Source organism: Podarcis muralis, chromosome 4 (assembly GCF_964188315.1).
Source record: "Podarcis muralis chromosome 4, rPodMur119.hap1.1, whole genome shotgun sequence".
In the NCBI taxonomy this organism is placed as follows: Eukaryota; Metazoa; Chordata; class Lepidosauria; order Squamata; family Lacertidae; genus Podarcis; species Podarcis muralis.
In genome coordinates, this window is record NC_135658.1 from 75,952,131 (window position 1) to 75,970,345 (window position 18,215).

At 43.4% G+C, this 18,215-nt stretch overlaps 1 protein-coding gene across 4 annotated transcripts in view; it reads left to right on the top strand.

Moving 5' to 3' along the window:
* The window catches only part of MAP4K4 (mitogen-activated protein kinase kinase kinase kinase 4), a 137,673-nt gene that overhangs the window by 110,775 nt on the left and 8,683 nt on the right, over positions 1 to 18,215 (top strand). For 2 of the 4 annotated variants that reach the window (XM_028727931.2, XM_028727936.2), the window contains 11 exons: positions 723 to 874; positions 1,889 to 1,986; positions 3,725 to 3,733; positions 4,850 to 5,025; positions 6,183 to 6,303; positions 7,387 to 7,578; positions 10,642 to 10,756; positions 11,200 to 11,370; positions 11,876 to 12,019; positions 15,644 to 15,778; positions 17,956 to 18,056. In XM_028727931.2, coding sequence (XP_028583764.1) covers positions 723 to 874; positions 1,889 to 1,986; positions 3,725 to 3,733; positions 4,850 to 5,025; positions 6,183 to 6,303; positions 7,387 to 7,578; positions 10,642 to 10,756; positions 11,200 to 11,370; positions 11,876 to 12,019; positions 15,644 to 15,778; positions 17,956 to 18,056 — 1,414 coding nt within the window. The remainder of the gene's footprint in view (positions 1 to 722; positions 875 to 1,888; positions 1,987 to 3,724; positions 3,734 to 4,849; positions 5,026 to 6,182; positions 6,304 to 7,386; positions 7,579 to 10,641; positions 10,757 to 11,199; positions 11,371 to 11,875; positions 12,020 to 15,643; positions 15,779 to 17,955; positions 18,057 to 18,215) is intronic. The other 2 variants (XM_028727935.2, XM_028727937.2) reach the window with 1 other exon arrangement.

Genomic DNA, 18,215 nt, shown 5'->3' on the forward strand with positions numbered 1-18,215 from the left:
TAACCTGAAAGCAATTGTGTATGCGTCATGAAGTGCTTGTTCGACTTAGAATCATAGAATTGCAGAGTTGGAAGAAACTTCAGGCGTTTCAAGTATTCATTCTGACTACTCATGAGAACATGAGATGATGATGATGATGATAATAATAATAATAATAATTATTATTATTATTATTATTATTATTATTATTTATTATTGATACCCTGCCCACCTGGCTGGGTTTCCCCAACCACTCTGGGCAGCTCCCAACCAAATATTAAAAGCACAATACAGCATTAAACATTAAAAACTTCCCTAAACAGGGCTGCCTTCAGATGTCTTCTAAAAGTCAGATAGTTGTTTATTTCCTCGACATCTGATGGGAGGGTGTTCCACAGGGCGGGTGCCACTACAGAGAAGGCCCTCTGCCTGGTTCCCTGCAACCTCACTTCTTGCTTTGAGGGAACCACCAGAAGGCCCTTGGAGCTGGACCTCAGTGTCCGGGCTGAACGATAGGAGTGGAGATGCTCCTTCAGGTATACTGGGCCGAGGCTCTTTAGGGCTTTAAAGGTCAGCACCAACACTTTGAATTGTGCTCGGAAACATACTGGGATAGTGACAGAGGACTAAGAATGTCTTCTGGGGAAAAAAGCATTGTTATGGCAATAAAATAAAATATTAACCTTGATCAATGTGGGTTTTTTTAAAAAACAAACACCTTTTATTTTTATTTTTCCACATAGCAATATAGAGCCTCGCCTGCTCTGGGAAAGAGTGGAGAAGCTGGTGCCAAGACCTGGGAGTGGAAGTTCCTCTGGTTCCAGCAATTCCAGTTCACAGCCCGGGTCACATCCTGGGTCCCAGAGTGGATCCGGAGAGAGATTCCGAATGAGATGTAAGACACGACGTTTTCCTCTCTCTTTATCCTTAGGAGCCTACAGATTAATCTGCATTCTTCTTTCGTATTTGTTGGTTCACTCAGGCCAGGGGTGGCGAAGCTTTTTGGCTCCCTGCAAGCCAACTTCCAACAGGTGGGAAGAACAATCTACCTGTCGGTCACATGACACAATTATGCCCACATATGATTGACAGCTGGCTGCCCTGCCCAACTGTCAGAATCCCTCGTGCAGGGTTCCAAAGTGCCCAGCACCCACCAGGCTGTACTCTCCCATTAACCTGCCATCGGCTGATGGGGATGGGGTAGAAAGAAACTGGCTTTTTGCAAGCTGCGAGAGTGACTTGCAGCTGATGCCTGCAGAAGGCAGCGTCTCACATAGGGCTTGCAAAGCACCTCTCTTTCTCCCCTACCCACCAACCTGCTTTTTGTACCAAGCAGAGAGAAAGTGCACAGCCAGCCATGGCAGGATTTAACCCCCTCTCAGCTGATGAGCAGCGAGTTAAACCCTGACGCTTCGGCCGAAGTTCCCTGTTCCCTGCTAGGAACAGATAGGGGCAGCCAGCGCAGAAATGGACCCCACCCTCCTTGCCCATAAGTACCAGCAGCTATTTGATAGGTGGGTGGGCACCAGGGGAAATGGCTTCAAAGGCCTACTTCAGTGTTTCTAAAACTTGGGGCTTGATAACTGTTGTTGGACTACAACTCCCATCAACTCCCAGTTGTTGGACTACAACTCTCTGACCACTGGTCCTGCTAGCCAGGGATGATGGGAGTTGTAGTCTAACGAGCTGGAGGCCCAAGTTTGAGAAACAGTGGCCCAACTAGAGGGCCAGGATTGGTCCACAGGTTGCAGGTTCCCCACCCCTGATTAATTAATTTAAGGTATCTCAGTGGGGATGGAGGAATAAGATGCATTGAAATATTAAAACTCCTATTGCTTTAACATTCCTCTTAATTTGCGATTAACTAATTTATTCTTTCCCTACCTCTTTTTGGTCTTTATTCATGTAGCATCGTCAAAATCTGAAGGTTCGCCATCGCAACGTAGTGAAAACGCAACAAAAAAACCAGAAGAGAAGAAGGAAGCTTTCAGACCTAGTAAACCTGTGGTGAGGCTCTCAGACTGTTACCTCCTCATCTGTGTCTGATACATAGCATAAAAGCTTGTCGTGTGAAGTTTTACATAAGAGACGGCCTACTGATACGTTTAAGGTGTAGGAGTGGAGAGTTAAGAAGGAAAAAAAAAAGTTGGAAATGTTGAAAAGTTACATGGAAAAACTTATTTTCATAAAATCCAGCATTAGATATTCACTCAAGTTAAATCCTGTGAACAAACAAACAAGCAACACCACAACGAGCTAATCCATTTCCTGGAAATTATTTTTACTATTTTATTTCATTTTATTATTTGTACCACGCTCATCATGCTGCCGTTCCCCAGCCACACTGGACACATGCACAGTTCATTTAATGCATATTCTGGAAAAAGTACACAAACCCTTCTAAATGGATAGATTTCAAATGTATTGAGGAGGTGTCCACATAGAAGCTTTCTGTACATGACGCTTCTCTTGCATTGCTTAAATCTCTACTCAAAGTGAGCAGGGCACTTTTCCATAGTTCAGTTTCCTAATAGGCAACCATAGTTATATATTAGTAATAGTAAGAGCTATCAGATTTTGCAGCAATCCTAGCTATCTATGGCAAGAAGCTGCAATTCCAGTAACCATTTGATAACCATTTCTGAAGTACAGAAAACAGCCATATTTGAATTTTTATTTTATACTGTTTTTGGAAAATGAAGTTGCTGGGATTAAGAGAAACATGGCTGCAAATAGTTTTAGAATATACTGGTACAAGAGATGGTAGTTTTGGTGGACTAGGGGGACTAGACTAGTTCCCTAAACATTCCCCTGTTGCTACCTTCCCAAAGCCCAGGAAGCTTCGGCCTGGCTTAGGGAAGGAAGCGTAATGCTCTGTGGTCCAAGAGCCCGCTGCCACCTTCCCAATATGTAGTTCAGTCCTGAAATTATGAAGACATTGTCATTCTCTCTGAATTATTAAGATGCATCCTGTACTGTATCACCAGCCACACATGTTGTGCTCTTACCGTCTGCAAAGGAAATAGCTGTAGCTCTTAACTATACAAATTAGATCAAAGAAACTGGAGAAAGTCTGCATGTGGCAAAGCCAATTACAAGGATTCTTGCTTGGACGGTCTGTGAACGTGTGTAGTTAGTATAGTACAAGCTTTTTGCTGCCTTGGCCTGGTCATTAGTTACTGGTTGGCAGATGATAATCCTGAGCGAGCACTCTTCTGTTCAAACAAATAGCAAGGCACAGCTAACGACTACTTCTAGAATTGTACTGAAAACTCCTGCTTTTTCAAAGTACAGCGTTCTTCATTTTAAATGAATATTGCCTATCAAAATGCATCACTGAAACAGAGCAACAATCACACCATGAGTAAATGCCACATAACAACTCTTTTTTTGTTGTTCCTTCCAAATATCTAGCAGAGCATTTCAAGTTATCCCCTTCAGGTTACCATTTTTCCTAGCGTGTGTATGTGTAGAATGGTTGAAAAAGAAATTCCGTTATCTCCCCAACACTGTCCTGATTCCTACTCATAATATTGTTGTAGCTCGTTGTTTTGTGTTCTATTCCTTTATTCCTTAATGGCAGTTTTTGAGCAAGCTAGTGATACAGCTTTAGCACCTTGAAGACTGGATTTATTTTCTTCCTATACTAAACTTGTGTTGTAATGTTTCTTTCCCCCCAATTGCACTCCATTCACTCTTGTCCTGATGTCCATTTGCTGAACCTGTTCGTCTGACTGGTCTTCAGGGAGAAGTGGTAAGCAGTCAACTGCTCGTTTAATGCTACTGAGAGCAATGAACCCTCTTGCCTTTGTAATTATTATAACATTTGCACAGCTTTGCTCCGAGACACCTGGGTGATACCCAACAGTGCTCTTCCACTCATGTAATGGGATTTCCCCTTCATCTCATCTCCCATTGCAGACCTTATATGCTCCCCAGATCTGTTCCAGAGGATTGGGGAACCCTTCCAGAGCAAAAATGGGGGTACAAGGGACTGCAGCAGAGCAGAGAGGAAGGGGACACACCATCCCATCTGTTAGTGTTTGATAATGGCGAAAGACACTAGGCAAACTTCCCAGCAATCAGTTTGGCACCTGCCTTTTTAAGTGAAGTGTGTTACTTTCTATTTGAAATACACTTAGTTCAATTAAAATTATCAAGCTGCTTGACCCTTTTGCTCCATGCACACCAAAGAAGTACCGTATTTTTCGCCCTATAGGATGCACTTTTCCCCCTCCAAAAATGAAGGGGAAATCTGTGTGCGTCCTATGGGGCGAATACAGGCTTTCGCTGAAGCTTGGAGAGCGAGAGGGGTCGGTGCGCAGAGCGCCCCTCGCGCCGGGCAGACATCCCGCTCCCCGCGCTGCGGATAGCAGTCTGCTGCCCGGCGTGCAAGGCGCCCTGAAGCAGAGCGCCCCTCGCGCCGGGCAGACACCGGCCAGCCCCACAAGCTCGGGGGACAGCGGGGAGGCACAGCGCCGCCATCCCGCTGTTCCTTGACCTGGTTTGGAGGCTGGCGCTGGGGAGAAGCGCGCTTCTCCCCAGCGCCAGCCCCACAAGCTCGGGGGACAGCAGGGAGGCGGAGCGCCGCCATACCGCTGTTCCCCAACCTGGTTTTTTTTGGGGGGAAATAAAGGGGGGGAAATTTCCTTTATTTCCCCCCCAAAAAAACTAGGTGCGTCCTATGGGACGAAAAATACGGTAATAGAATTTTTAAAGAAGTTTTCTGAAATAATAGCATAGGTCTTTAAATCAAAAGCATCAGCTGTGACTAAATAGATCCAGCTTTTGGAACTCGAAATGGGCAGTCATCTGCTTGCATCCTTTTCTGCAGTTGTTCACCTTGTGCTTTTCCTTCTGCTCCTTCTAGAATTTAACTGATTTGGCGAAGGAATTACGGGCAGTCGAGGATGTGCGGCCTCCACATAAAGTGACTGATTATTCATCATCCAGTGAAGAGTCGGGAACAACTGATGAAGACGATGATGACATGGAGCAGGAAGGAGTTGATGAATCTACTTCGGGACCAGAAGATGCTAGAGCAGTGTTAGTTCTCCTTTCCCTCTCTTCCTGATGTGATGTATTAATGGAACTTTTGCTTACAGGTCAATTTCATTTTGTGAATTCTGGTAGGGCTTCCAATACTGTATTCAGGTATGGAATTTGGGACCCGTGAAAGGTGTTTAACCATTGCTATCTTTTAGTTCTTCTCTAATTCTATGATCCTGCAGAATATAGGATTGTGTGTGTCTCCTTCCATAATATAAACATAACATTGGCAATCTGCTATATAAGGGTTCACAATATCCTATAGTAGGAAAATGAATATATCTTGAAGATGTGGATAAAGTAAGATGAATAGATAACTGAAAAGTGCATGTTTTGAAGGCACCGATACAGTAATTAGTTTCAGTTTCAATACAAATATTTGACTCGCCATTCCCTGAGAAGCTACTAGCCAGTTTACAAAAGCTTCCCTACCTGGCTGTCTGGCTGATGATGATTTAAATTTCTGTACAGCCCGCCATCCGAGGATTACAGGGCTGTTTACAATTTAAAAACACAAGAGTGTGTGTCATACTAACATACTATCCCCTCCCGCCCCCAAAAAATTCTTGTTCACTGCAGGCACCCAAATGAATGGGAGTTTGCAAATAAAGGTTTTCCAGATAGGCAAGGTTTCCACAATTAAACGTATCCTAGTACTACTGTTAAAATCATCCTTTTGTGAAATTATTTTAGTATTGCTGTGGGTCTAAACCACTGAGCCAGGCTTGCCGATCGGAAGGTTGGTGGTTCAAATCCCCGCGACGGAGTGAGTTCCTTTTGCTCTGTCCCAACTCCTGCCAACCTTGCAGTTTGAAAGCACACCAGTGCAAGTGGATAAATAGGTACCACTGTGGCAGGAAGGTAAACAGTGTTTCCGTGTGCTCTGGCTTCCGTCACGGTGTTCCGTTGCACCAGAAGCAGTTTAGTCATGCTGGCCACATGACCCGGAAAGCTGCCTGTGAACAAACGCTGGCTCCCTCGGCCTGAAAGCGAGATGAGCACTGCAACCCCATAGTCACCTTTGACTGGACTAAACTGTCCTGGGGTCCTTTACCTTTACCCCCTTTTTTTTATTACTGTGGATACTGAAGAATCAGAATAGAAACAGAAAGGGTACATGTGGACGTAATCAAAATGTCTCCTTTACCAAACAGATCCACTCTAAACCTCAGCAATGGGGAAACAGAGTCCGTGAAAACTATGATTGTGCACGACGACGTGGAGAGTGAACCTGCAATGACTCCTTCCAAGGAGGGCACTTTAATCGTCCGACAGGTATGCATTCTTTCAAGTGTAGTTTTTCCTCTCCCTCCTCCCACCCTCATTAACTCACTCATTCTTTCATACTCTCTTCCTACATAATATCAGTTGCAGGACATATAGACACAGTTAATAGCTTCTTGTTGAACCAGCAGACATTTCAGGCCTGCAAAGGGAGTAATAGTTTCCACACAATGTTTGTGCTTACGTGCATTGTAGTGACACTTCACAGCACTGTGCTGAGTTTATCTTAGTCTTGGACCAACACAAAGGTTAAAGAGCCACAGGCCACTGGAAGGAATCTCTGATGTGATTCTCAACCTTTAAAAGGTGTTTTAAAAAAACAACTAATTGTGGGCAAGCCAGATACAGCAGAAGAAGAGATCACCTAGTTTGCTTTAAATCAGTTACAAATGCACCATGTGCCCCTCTTAGGAGTTCAGAACAGCTTACACACATTTTCCAAGAGGTTTCCTACCCAGACAGCTTATGAAGCCAGACCTTCTTATCTTTAGCAACAGAACTATCAGGTCACATGGTCTTTCTGTCTTGAAATGTTATGCACAGAATTATCAAGGCATTTCTTCCCTTGTCTTGAACTTGCGGGTCTGTTTAGTGTGGTAGTTTGTACAATATGAACCTCACTCATTACCGAGTTTTCCAGTTCTGTAGCCGAACATCCCTAGACCCCCTAGGATGTATTAAAATGTCATGCATATTGTTCAGATAACTAAATTAGGACATTCAGCAGATGTTTCAAGCACTTTCATCTGATCGTGTCTTAAAAAACCAGAACTAAATAATAAAAATAAGATGATAGTGAAAATAACCTTAGGGAACGTGCAGGTTGATGTGGTCTTGCGAATTTGGCCAACAAGAGCTTAATTTTGCTGGTGAACAAAGCTGGCTTTGCCAGGGAACCCAAACATTCCTGTAATGTGTGGCTGAATTCACCGCCACCAACCTTTCTAATGGAGGCATCAAGGCTTGGTTGATGTTATGCATTGGTTGAAGCATTGAAAGTAGACCAGCTTTCTAGGGACAGAGAGACCTTTACGCAGCACTTGAGCAAGACAAGTGTGCCTGTTTTTTCTGCAGAGTACAGTTGACACAAAGCGTGCCAGCCATCATGAGAGCAATGGCTTTGCCGGTCGCATTCACCTCTTGCCAGATCTCTTACAGCAAAGCCATTCCTCCTCCACTTCCTCCACCTCTTCCTCCCCATCCTCCAGCCAGCCGACACCCACCATGTCCCCACAGACACCCCAGGACAAGCTAACTACTAATGAGGTATGTCTTGCCCCCACAGCTGGCTGCTTTCATAGGGTTATTGCTTCATAGCTAGCTTTTCCCCAGGAGCTCCAGCTCAGCGTCCCTTCTCTGCTGCTGCTGTTCTTCTTCTTCCTGTCACTTAACCCCTCACTCCTCAAAAATAACACATTTCAGCTCTTTACGTACCAAAACCCCCTTAACTCTAGAGCAGTTTTACCCCAAACCTGCCAGTTGACTACTCTTGCTCCCCCCCCTTTTTTTAATACAAGTCATTAATTGCATGGCTTTTGGATAAGCTAAACTGATTGCCCTGTTGGTATTTGTTTAAACGCTGTTTTGGGGAGAGTGCCTACTTGGAGAGGTCACACTTAGGGTAATCTGGCTTCTTCAGATGACAATACTACCTGGTTTAGCATACTACTAAGTAACTGCGCATGTAGTGGGGTCCTTGCTTTGGGGATAAGGAGTGCACTGTCTTAGAAAGGAAGCTTTCTCCAGCCTTACCACAAGAGGCTGCTTTTTGGAAATTTCTTGATGGGGAGAGGGAATGAAGCAGCCGGCTCTTCGATAGCTTTGTTTCTGTTTTGTTTTATTGTTTTGGAATGTCGTGTGAAAAGATCCGTCTCGGTTTTTGATGGCACAGATCCGCTTTGAAAGGCATTTTGTAAAATTGGAGGCAGCTTTCCTATGACATACCGTATTTTTCGCTCTATAAGACGCACCAGACCACAAGACGCACCTAGTTTTTGGAGGAGGAAAATATTCTGAATCTCAGAAGCCAGAACAGCAAGAGGGATCGCTGTGCAGTGAAAGCAGCAATCCCTCTTGCTGTTCTGGCTTCTGGGATAGCTGCGCAGCCTGCATTCACCCCATAACACGCACACACATTTCCCCTTACTTTTTAGGAGGGAAAAAGTGAGTCTTATAGAGCAAAGAATACGGTAGCTACTCTTTTCCATGCGAAGACGTGTCGATACACTTGGAAGGTGCCCTCTGGTGGTAGGGAAAAGCATACGTTGAGCTCTTCCATATGAATTTTTGTACACATGGTAGGAACCTAAACAGAAATACTTCCAACAGACTAGGGATGTGCAGGTTTTAAAGGGTGGGGCACCATTTATTTTCAGAAGCTTTTACAAATGAGCAGAACAAGGAAAGTAGGACTCAGAACCGAATCTCCACAAAACGCTCCTGAAGCAGCGAGGCTGTTCTGCCAGGGCTTTCAGATGTACAGATGCACCCCGAAATCACACTCTTTTAAAAGGTTTCCGTCGGAAGCCAGTTATTTGCCGCACTGATTTGGATAGTCTCTGAGATTTTACCAGGGAGTCTGCCTTCAATCCCAAAGTTGCACTGGAGGGGGAAAAAAGAGAGAGAACGTTAAGAAAGTGTGAAATTGAGACAGTGTGCATGAAAATTCATCAGATGCTTAAGAATATCAATATAGTTTGCTTGAAGCCAAAGGTCAAGGAAATCAGATTCTAGCACTGGAAAACAGAAGCCACCTTACAAACCACAGCATATTTGTAGGTGCCGCTTGAATGAAAAAACTCTTTTTTTAAAAAATAACAAAACTAAATTCATGGCAGCCATGTCTTAATTGTTCCTGGATTTTAGTGTTTTGGAATTTCACAAGTAATCCCATGTTAAAGCGGTAGCTTATCACAAGAGGCTCCTGCTTGAGGGCACAAGGGAGGAGATGATTTTTGCCCGTTTCCAGAGGTACTTTAACCCTCTAGAGCAGATTTTCTGCAACACACAGAGGGACTGCGTGGAAAATGAGGGAGGGTCGTTGAATATCTCTTCCCCCACTTCTGCCTGTGGACATGTACAATGAATGGAGCTCTGTCTACTCTATGCAAGTTTGGAATCAAACCCAGTGCATATTGCCGTAGGGTAGAAGTCAGTTGTTTGAATACTGTCAAGGCCCACCTCTTCCTTTGTTCTAAATACCATGTTTTTAAACAGCCGCAGTGTTTTTGGAGTGGAGAAATAGCGCTTGTAGAATTTGGTGGAAGCAGAATTCCTTTTAAAACCCTAGTTGCATGAAGTCCACTTTGAGGGACACAGTAAAGGCTCTCTGTCTCAAAGAGGTTTTGTAGGAGAGAGAACTGAGCCAACACTTCAGATGTATGAAAAAAAAGCCTAGTTAAACATCAACTCGCCCTCCCCCCTTTTTTGTCTTTATACGTCACACACTTTGTTTTTAACCCGTGTCATTCTGCCTTAAAGTGTAGTGTTGTCCCTGTGACACTTAACTCTCACAATCTGGCAAGGGATTTTTAAAGTCACCCCACTTCCACTTTTTAACAGTTTCATTGTTTCACTTTTCTCCTTTCGTTTGTGTTTTCCATGTTTATTGTGTTTTAACTTCAGGGTGCACCGGTGCCTGAATATTGCTTCGTGTCCCTGTCCACACCTCCCCTCCCAAATAAGTCCCCTTGTTCAATAAATGTTCAGTATTTTTCTGTGAGAAATGATGGTGGAAGAAACTGCTGCAGCTTTCTGGCAAGAGGCTCAGTTTACAAGGGAGATTTGAGAGGGAAAGAATTGCCCTGCAATTAACCGGATGCTAAAACGGCGTATCAAACGTAGAAGTGAATGCCTGGTTCCTAATTGCTCAAGTTTTGTTGCACTAGAAGAGACTATAGTTCCCAGTTGGTCACTAGATGAGGGTAGAAGACACAGAATAGCAGCAACAAAAGCAAGGGAGTATTACAGTAGAAAGATGAAAAGCAGAATATGTTGGATGTGGAATAAAGAAATATTTACAGAATAGGAGCCTGACACGTTTCAGCAAGAGGAGACATTCTTGTATGCTTGTTTTGGTGAACAGGCCTCATTATGTAAACATCTAAATTAGGACTGTGAGTTGGACTGAACTTTCACAGTAGTGCTTAGGAAAAATGTTTATTTAAAATGTTTATGCTACTCACGTGTAGGCAGCACTTGAGGAAGGGGGACGAGAAGGCTTCTAAAACAGTGCTGTCCAGTAGTGGCTGGAATTATTTGTTTGGGTTTTTTGTGTGATCCCATTTGTTTATATTATAACCATTAATGACTCTGAAATTTACATTGCAGACTCAGTCCGCTAGTAACACACTGCAGAAACACAAATCTACCTCCTTTACACCTTTTATAGACCCTAGATTACTACAGATATCTCCATCTAGTGGAACAACTGTGACTTCTGTTGGTAAGTAATATAAACACCAATGAGTAAGGCTTATAGTAACTGTTGAAATGCGTAAAACAGTTCCCAATACAGTCGTACCTCAGAAGTCAAATGAAATCCGTTCCGGAAGTCCGTTCGACTTCAAAATGTTCGGAAACCAAGGTGTAGCTTCCGATTGGCTGCAGGAAGCTCCTGCACGCAATCGGAAGCCATGGAAGCAGTGTCATGCGTTCGGCTTCCAAAGAACGTTTGCAGACTGGAAAACTCACTTCCGGGTTTGCGGCGTTTGGGAGCCAAAACGTTCGATTTGCAAGGTGTTCGACTTCCGAGGTACGGCTGTGTATGTTTCACATGCTGTACCTAACAGTATTTTTCTTCAACTTGATGCGCATATCATGTGTGAGCCCAAATGTATACTAAAAGATAACTGTTTTTTCTCTTTCTTTCTTCCAATTTTTTTGCAGTAGGATTCTCTAGTGAAGCAATGAGGTCAGAGGCAATAAGGCAAGATCCAACCAGAAAAGGATCAGTTGTTAATGTGAACCCTACAAATACACGGCCACAAAGCGACACGCCAGAAATCCGCAAATACAAGAAGAGATTCAATTCTGAGATCTTATGTGCTGCCTTATGGGGTATGCAAACCACTGTTGGTTGCTAGTTCCTTCCTTTTATATGAACATGTTGCAGATGAAGCATAAGGTCATAACCAAAAACCTATTGGAAATTTGGGACTAATGGTTGTCGAAAGTGTTTTCAGATTAGCTTGCTAGGTGCAGTATGTTTATCAGGCAAAAGGTTCAGAAGTATGCATGAAGTTTACTAAAAGTAAACTGATGAGTCAGTTTGCACAAGAGTAGACCTTCGTATGGGCGAACATTTCCATGAAAATTCCTGGAATGCAATTTCTGTGAGAGCACGGCAGGCATGGAAATGAAACCCACCCTGATCCAAAATCTAGATGGAAGGAAAAACTGCTTTAACAGCATTTCTGGAATGTTGGTGTGTATTCCATGCCCTGGTGTCATGGTCATTCTTGTTGTGTGAAAAGGTTTGGCGTTTGCCCAGAGAACTGCAGATATCTACTGAACTGGCCAATCAAGGAACTTTGTGTTCTGACTTGATATTATTTTACCCTAGGGGTGAATTTGTTAGTGGGTACAGAGAGTGGTCTGATGCTGTTGGACAGGAGTGGCCAAGGGAAGGTGTATCCATTAATAAACCGAAGAAGATTCCAGCAAATGGATGTACTTGAAGGTCTCAACGTCTTGGTGACAATATCGGGTAAATATGAATTCTCTTTTTGAAAAAAACCATGTTGTGGTCTTTCTTTGAATAACAGAATGGTTCAAACCTCTACTTTATATGCCTTTATCTCTTTTTGCTAACTCTTTCCCCTTTTAAATTGCTGTTTCATCAATCAATAAATCTATCAGAGGTCCCTCCAGAGAACATGCTACTTTTAATATTGGATATGGAGAACTTGTGGCTGTGCAGATGCGGCTGGAATACAGTTCTCATCTGTCCCAGACAACATGGTCTATAGTGAGGAATGATGGGAATTATAGTCCAACAGCATCTGGAGGGTTATAGGTTCTCTATCCCTGATTAACCAAGGTGATAGTTAACTAAAGTGTTAATCAAAGTTGTTGTTGGCGTCCATCTGTCTTGAGAGACAATGGAGTTCACCTCCAGGGGTCAAACCATTGTGTTAGCAGACCAAAGTGACCTCCCCAGGGCGCAGGCCTGGGCAGTGTGTGTGGAGGTCCTGAGCTGCCCAGACAACACAAACCCCTCACAGTCTCACTGATGCAGTCCAAAGAAAAGCAGAGCAATACGTTTGGCACTAGCTTGGCTGCAGGAGTAGCTGGGATGAGGTGTACAAGGTGCCATCTGACTTGTCTTAGGGACTCCACCTTAGATTTGGGCAGGGTTTACTCCTTCGCCTTTTCTTCTCTCGAAGATATCCCACGAGACAGCAGAGGTTTAGAGTTTTCCTTCTTCCAGGTGGGCTACCTTCCCAAGTTGACGAGGCCCATCTGCCCCACTCTTTCCTCTGCAGCAGGTGCAGAAACCGCCTTCTTGATCGTTGGACCCACTACTGGTCTTGTCCACTCAATCCTCCGGAGCCTGTCTTTGCATGTAGGGGAAGTTCCTAACTCACCAAGGAATGGGGCCCCATCAGCTGCCCTCTTCTGGTTTAGCTAAGCAGTTGAAACAGTTCCAGGGGTGTGACTGCTGTCCCATGGTGACAGCTTCTGGGAGCTGCTGGTGATTCCTGAATGCAGAGTGGGGACCAAAGGGGAACAAACTGCTCCAGAAGGAGCATGACATGTCCCTCACCAGAGGTTCTACCCCTCCCCTAGCAGCCCATACACCCTACTGAAGTATGATCTACTGCAATTAATGAACATGCCTAAGTTAGGTCTATTGATTTCAGTAGGTCTGCTCTGAGTATATCTTATTTGAGTATATCTGGGTATACCCAAGAAATTAGTAGGGCTACAAAAAGAACCTTTAAATACCGTATTTTTCGCTCCATAAGACGCACCTAGTTTTTAGAGGGGGAAAGCAAGATTTTCTTTTTTTTGCGCAGAGCATGTAAGTGGCTTTCGCTTTTCTTGCTTTAAACCCTTCCGTCCCTCCTCTCGCTTTGCTGAGAAGCCAGCAGAGCAAGAGCTCCTCTTCTGCTGGCTTCCCAGCAAAGCGGTATGAGGGACAAAAGGGAGCCCTTACAAGGGAGCAGAGCCTGGCAGCGGCTCTTGCTGGCTTTTCCAGGAGGTGGGGGAAGGGGCAGAGGGCAGCCCGTCAGTCCTTTTTTCCCACCTCCCAGAAAAGCTCCCAAGAGCCACGCTCCCTTTAAAGAGCTGTGTGGAGCATGTGTGCAGGTCTTGGGGGGTTTTCCCTGAGGAGGGAGAAGGGACTGACGGGCTGCCCTTCTCCCTCCTCGGAGAAAAGCCCCCAAGAGCCGCACACACGCTCCACACGGTTCTTTAAAGGGAGTACTGAGCAGAGTCTCCCGCCTGCATTCGCTCCATAAGAGACACACACATTTCCCCTTACTTTTTAGGAGGGAAAAAGTGTGTCTTATGGAGCGAAAAATACGGTTAATGAGAAGCCTCTCTCTATGGAATACCATTTTGCCTTTAAGCTCTTGTGTTTATTAATGAAAGAGTCTTTGTGACCTCCCACAAAACATAAGGACATTGAACGGCTGTTACTGCTACTGCTGGGTTGGGACCCACTAATGGGGTACAGCCTAATCCAAGCTGGGTCGTAACGAGCATTACCACCATGCAAATAGATAGTAAAAGATGGGTAAGAAATAGATTCCCAATTGCATGCTTGGGTTAAAGGTGGAGCGGAAAAGGTTGATGATATACTTGGTTGAAGGTATGTCCCAGTCACTAAGGATCATGCAGTTAAAGGGTTAACATAACGTGCCATAAAAGAGGAAACAATATTCAAGTAGGAAACTAGTGAATGTGGCAAGGAGTCTTGATCTCCAATGACGCAGTTAAAAACAAAGGATCACACACAAGTCTTAACCGCAGTATTTCGCCATCAGCAACATGAGAAGCTTAAAAACAAAAAACTACAGGTCTTTTCCCACATCATGTCTGTTACGATAAAACTATTCCAGTGATGCAGTTCAAACCCAAGTTCCCATGGATTCACATGTTGTAACTGAGTAAATACTACTATAGGAAATAAATAAAAAGTCTGAGGTAATATTGTGCAAATATTAACACAAATCTAAGCAAACATTCTGTTTGTTTAGGCAAGTCTAGCCAGAGACGCAGTCTTTTTGGCATGTGTTGATTTTATCTATATTTTGATATTGTGTTATTACGCCTAGCAATTTTAAAAGTTTGATTTTATTTGAATTTTATTACGAATATTTTGTATTGTTTGTATTGTAAACTATTTTTGTTATGGGTAAATAAATAAAAATATGGCTTGAAAGATTGTACTGCCGGGTTGTGAGAGACGGGTGTTTGCATGCACCTTGTTTGTCCCTTGCTACAGTCACAACATAACTGTTGTAAGCTTTAGGAGTTTGCTGTTTTGACCTCTTGGCTTAGGTACTGGACTGGAGGATTCAAAAGGTCAAGTTTTGATGGGCAAATTGGGCATGGGCCAGAAGCAGACCTCTCTGTCGCTTCCTAATCCTCACCTTCCCTACACCCCACAGGAATTTGGAATTCTGCATTTGGAATTCCCCATATCTGATAGCGCCCACCCCCCAATGGCTCTTTATAAAGCAACATTTTGCACTTGCCTTCAAATTAGGACTTGAAGCCAGCTTCAACCAGGAAGTAATGAGTTGGCTGTGAGCAAGACTCAGTTGTGAAGCAGTGAATTGTAGCTTAGTAAACCATAGTTTATTAAACTAGAAATGAGCGTTGGGACCACATCCTCCCGCTTATCCCTCCCCTCATACCCCAAAACTGTGTCGCTTCAATCATGGCTTCTCTAAATCCCCAATTTCCAGTTACATCGGTCACAGGAAACTGTGGTTTAATGCCAGCTTGGTAAACATGATACAAAAGCACGATTGAAGGGCTGAAGTTGATACGAGAGTTGATGTAGAAGAGTATGTGAGCACAGAGCTTATTACTCATCCCTCAAACCATTATTTGGAGGACTGAAAATGTTAAATCTGAACTGTGTCAACATGAAACATAGCCTGGTCCATCCTACTTTCTTTAGGTAGAGTTTTGATTTTTTGAAAACATAACAGGCAGTAGCAGTAGCTGGAAGGAAAGTTTGCCTTTGGGCTTGAGCTTAAATGGTTGGCATAATTTAAAAAAAAAGTGGATTTTATCTATGATTGCTAATGTGTTTTTGTGGAGGCTTGTATCCCAGCTCTGTACCTTATCGCCCATTCCTACCACACTTTTCTAGGTAAGAAAAACAAATTGAGAGTGTATTATCTGTCATGGTTAAGAAACAAAATTCTTCACAATGACCCTGAGGTGGAAAAGAAACAAGGCTGGACAACTGTAGGTGACTTGGAAGGCTGTGTACACTATAAAGTTGGTAAGTAACTCATCATGCACATTTATGAAAGTCAGTGAAGATGGAATTATGTAATGGAAGGGTCTGGCTAGGGTAGGAAACTGTTGAAATGGATTGTGCTTAGCTTTTGGTCTTCTCCTGTAAACAAGTCACAAGGTCTAAAAGAGACAGCTGCCTCTTTTATTTATATATTCCAGGATGAATGTTGTAAGAATGCATTCTTACGTCGCTTTAATCTTCGCTGAGACAACATGTTAACAGGAAACATGTGTAAAACGGAGGATGATACACACATCCCTTCTCCCCCTGCCTTGAGAGCAACACATTTCCCAACATGCTCTTAGATCTAGTGTAAAGGCAAACGTGTTTTGGTTCTGTAGATCCTTTCCTGCCACTGTCCCAGTTCTGAACCTGGCAGAGGTTAACTGGTTCACAGGAGCCACGTGAGGTAATTTTTGGGAGGCAGATTTTCAGAGAAATGCCCATGGGCCTCTTATCCTGTAGAGGGATAGGCAAACAAACAAACACCAGGAAGCCTGTGTTTTTGCTCCTGGTTTCAAGAAATCTTGCAAAGGAAAGATGCCCTGCAATTTTTGGATCTGGTTTTAGTTTTAACTTGAAACCGTTATTTTGACTGATCCCACTATCGCCCTCTTCCCTCCCTTTGTGTAATTTGTCGTCCCCCTCCTTCCATTGAGAGTTCTGATTGTTGCCAAATAGCAAGGATTATTTGAACCAGCCTTTTCTCCTCATATGCTTAAAAAAAGCCAAGCCAACCCTTTAAAGGTAAAGGTAAAGGTACCCCTGCCCGTACGGGCCAGTCTTGACAGACTCTAGGGTTGTGCGCCCATCTCACTCAAGAGGCCGGGGGCCAGCGCTGTCCGGAGACACTTCCGGGTCATGTGGCCAGCGTGACAAAGCTGCATCTGGTGAGCCAGAGCCGCACACAGAAACGCCGTTTACCTTCCCGCCAGTAAGCGGTCCCTATTTATCTACTTGCACCCGGGGGTGCTTTCGAACTGCTGGGTTGGCAGGTGCTGGGACCGAACAACGGGAGCGCACCCCACCGCGGGGATTCGAACCGCCGACCTTTCGATCGGCAAGCCCTAGGCGCTGAGGCTTTTACCCACAGCGCCACCCGCGTCCCCTAGCCAACCCTTTAGGAGTCAATAAATGTCACAACCAGAGGGGTCAGAAGATTACTGCAACTTTTGACAACTTTAACAGTAACTTTTCTGAAAAAGAAATATCTGCACTTAAAAATGTATAGGAATGGTGATCCTTTTTGGTGCTGAACTTCATTATATAATTTATAAAAATTATATCCAACTCTGTAATGAGAATGATTTAATTCCCTGAAAAAGATGATATACGAGTTAAATGTAATATTACTAAGGCTGGCACCCCATTGAAGGTACCAGCTGCTCAGTTGATAATATTTGCATAAACTTGCATATACACAAAATAGCTTTGATGGGAACTTTTTTACGATGCATATATGTGTTGCAGCAGTTAATGGCTAGGTTTCATCAGTTCCATTTTTCTGGTGAATTCCCCCTGGAAAAAAGCCCTGGGTTTCCTCTTTGTGACAGGAGAGAATGTTTTTCTTTCTTTTTTAATAAGTCCATTTTTAAAAATAATTAGGTTTTTAAGAAGATGGGCTGCACAATTGGAAGCACCCCTTGAATCAATCAAAATTGTTTTAAGTGGTTTTGAGTCCCTGTCAGGGAGAAAGGTGAGATATAAATAAAATACTAATTTGTCAGTCTATCAAACAAAACACGACAGTGCTAAATATTAGTTTTATTATTCATGTCCTTCATAATCCCTTGGATTAATAAGGATATAGCTCCTCCAAAGTGTTATAGCAATTTGGATAAACTTTTGATTGTTGTAGGAATTAATACATTCAAACACTGGAAATGTGAACCTAAGGGATTTTATTCTACGCAAGTAAGATGCCTTATTTTAAGAAAATAAAATACAAAATTTTCCCCAAAGCACACTTTTCTGAGATGTAGCATCAGCTCATATTTTTTTTTGAGAAGACCATAAGCTAACTCAGTTATGAGTGCATATTACATGTGACAATATGCATTATTATTTTTAAATTGGTAGTTCTATAGCAGTTTTAAGACAATAATATGACCTCCCCATTATAATGTAAAAATCATGTTCTCTGTCCTTTTTAATTCCAGTGAAGTATGAGAGAATCAAATTCTTAGTAATTGCTTTGAAGAGTTCAGTAGAAGTCTATGCTTGGGCACCAAAACCATACCACAAATTTATGGCATTTAAGGTAAGGGTTCAGATTGGTAAGTGTGGAACGTAGATAGCTGGTCAATACCGATGTACTGTATTCCCCAGCCCTACCTGACAATGCAAAGGTTGAACCTGTTTTGCTTGCCAAACAGATGCTCTACCACTGAGCTGTGTATTTGATGAGGGTTGTGTGTGA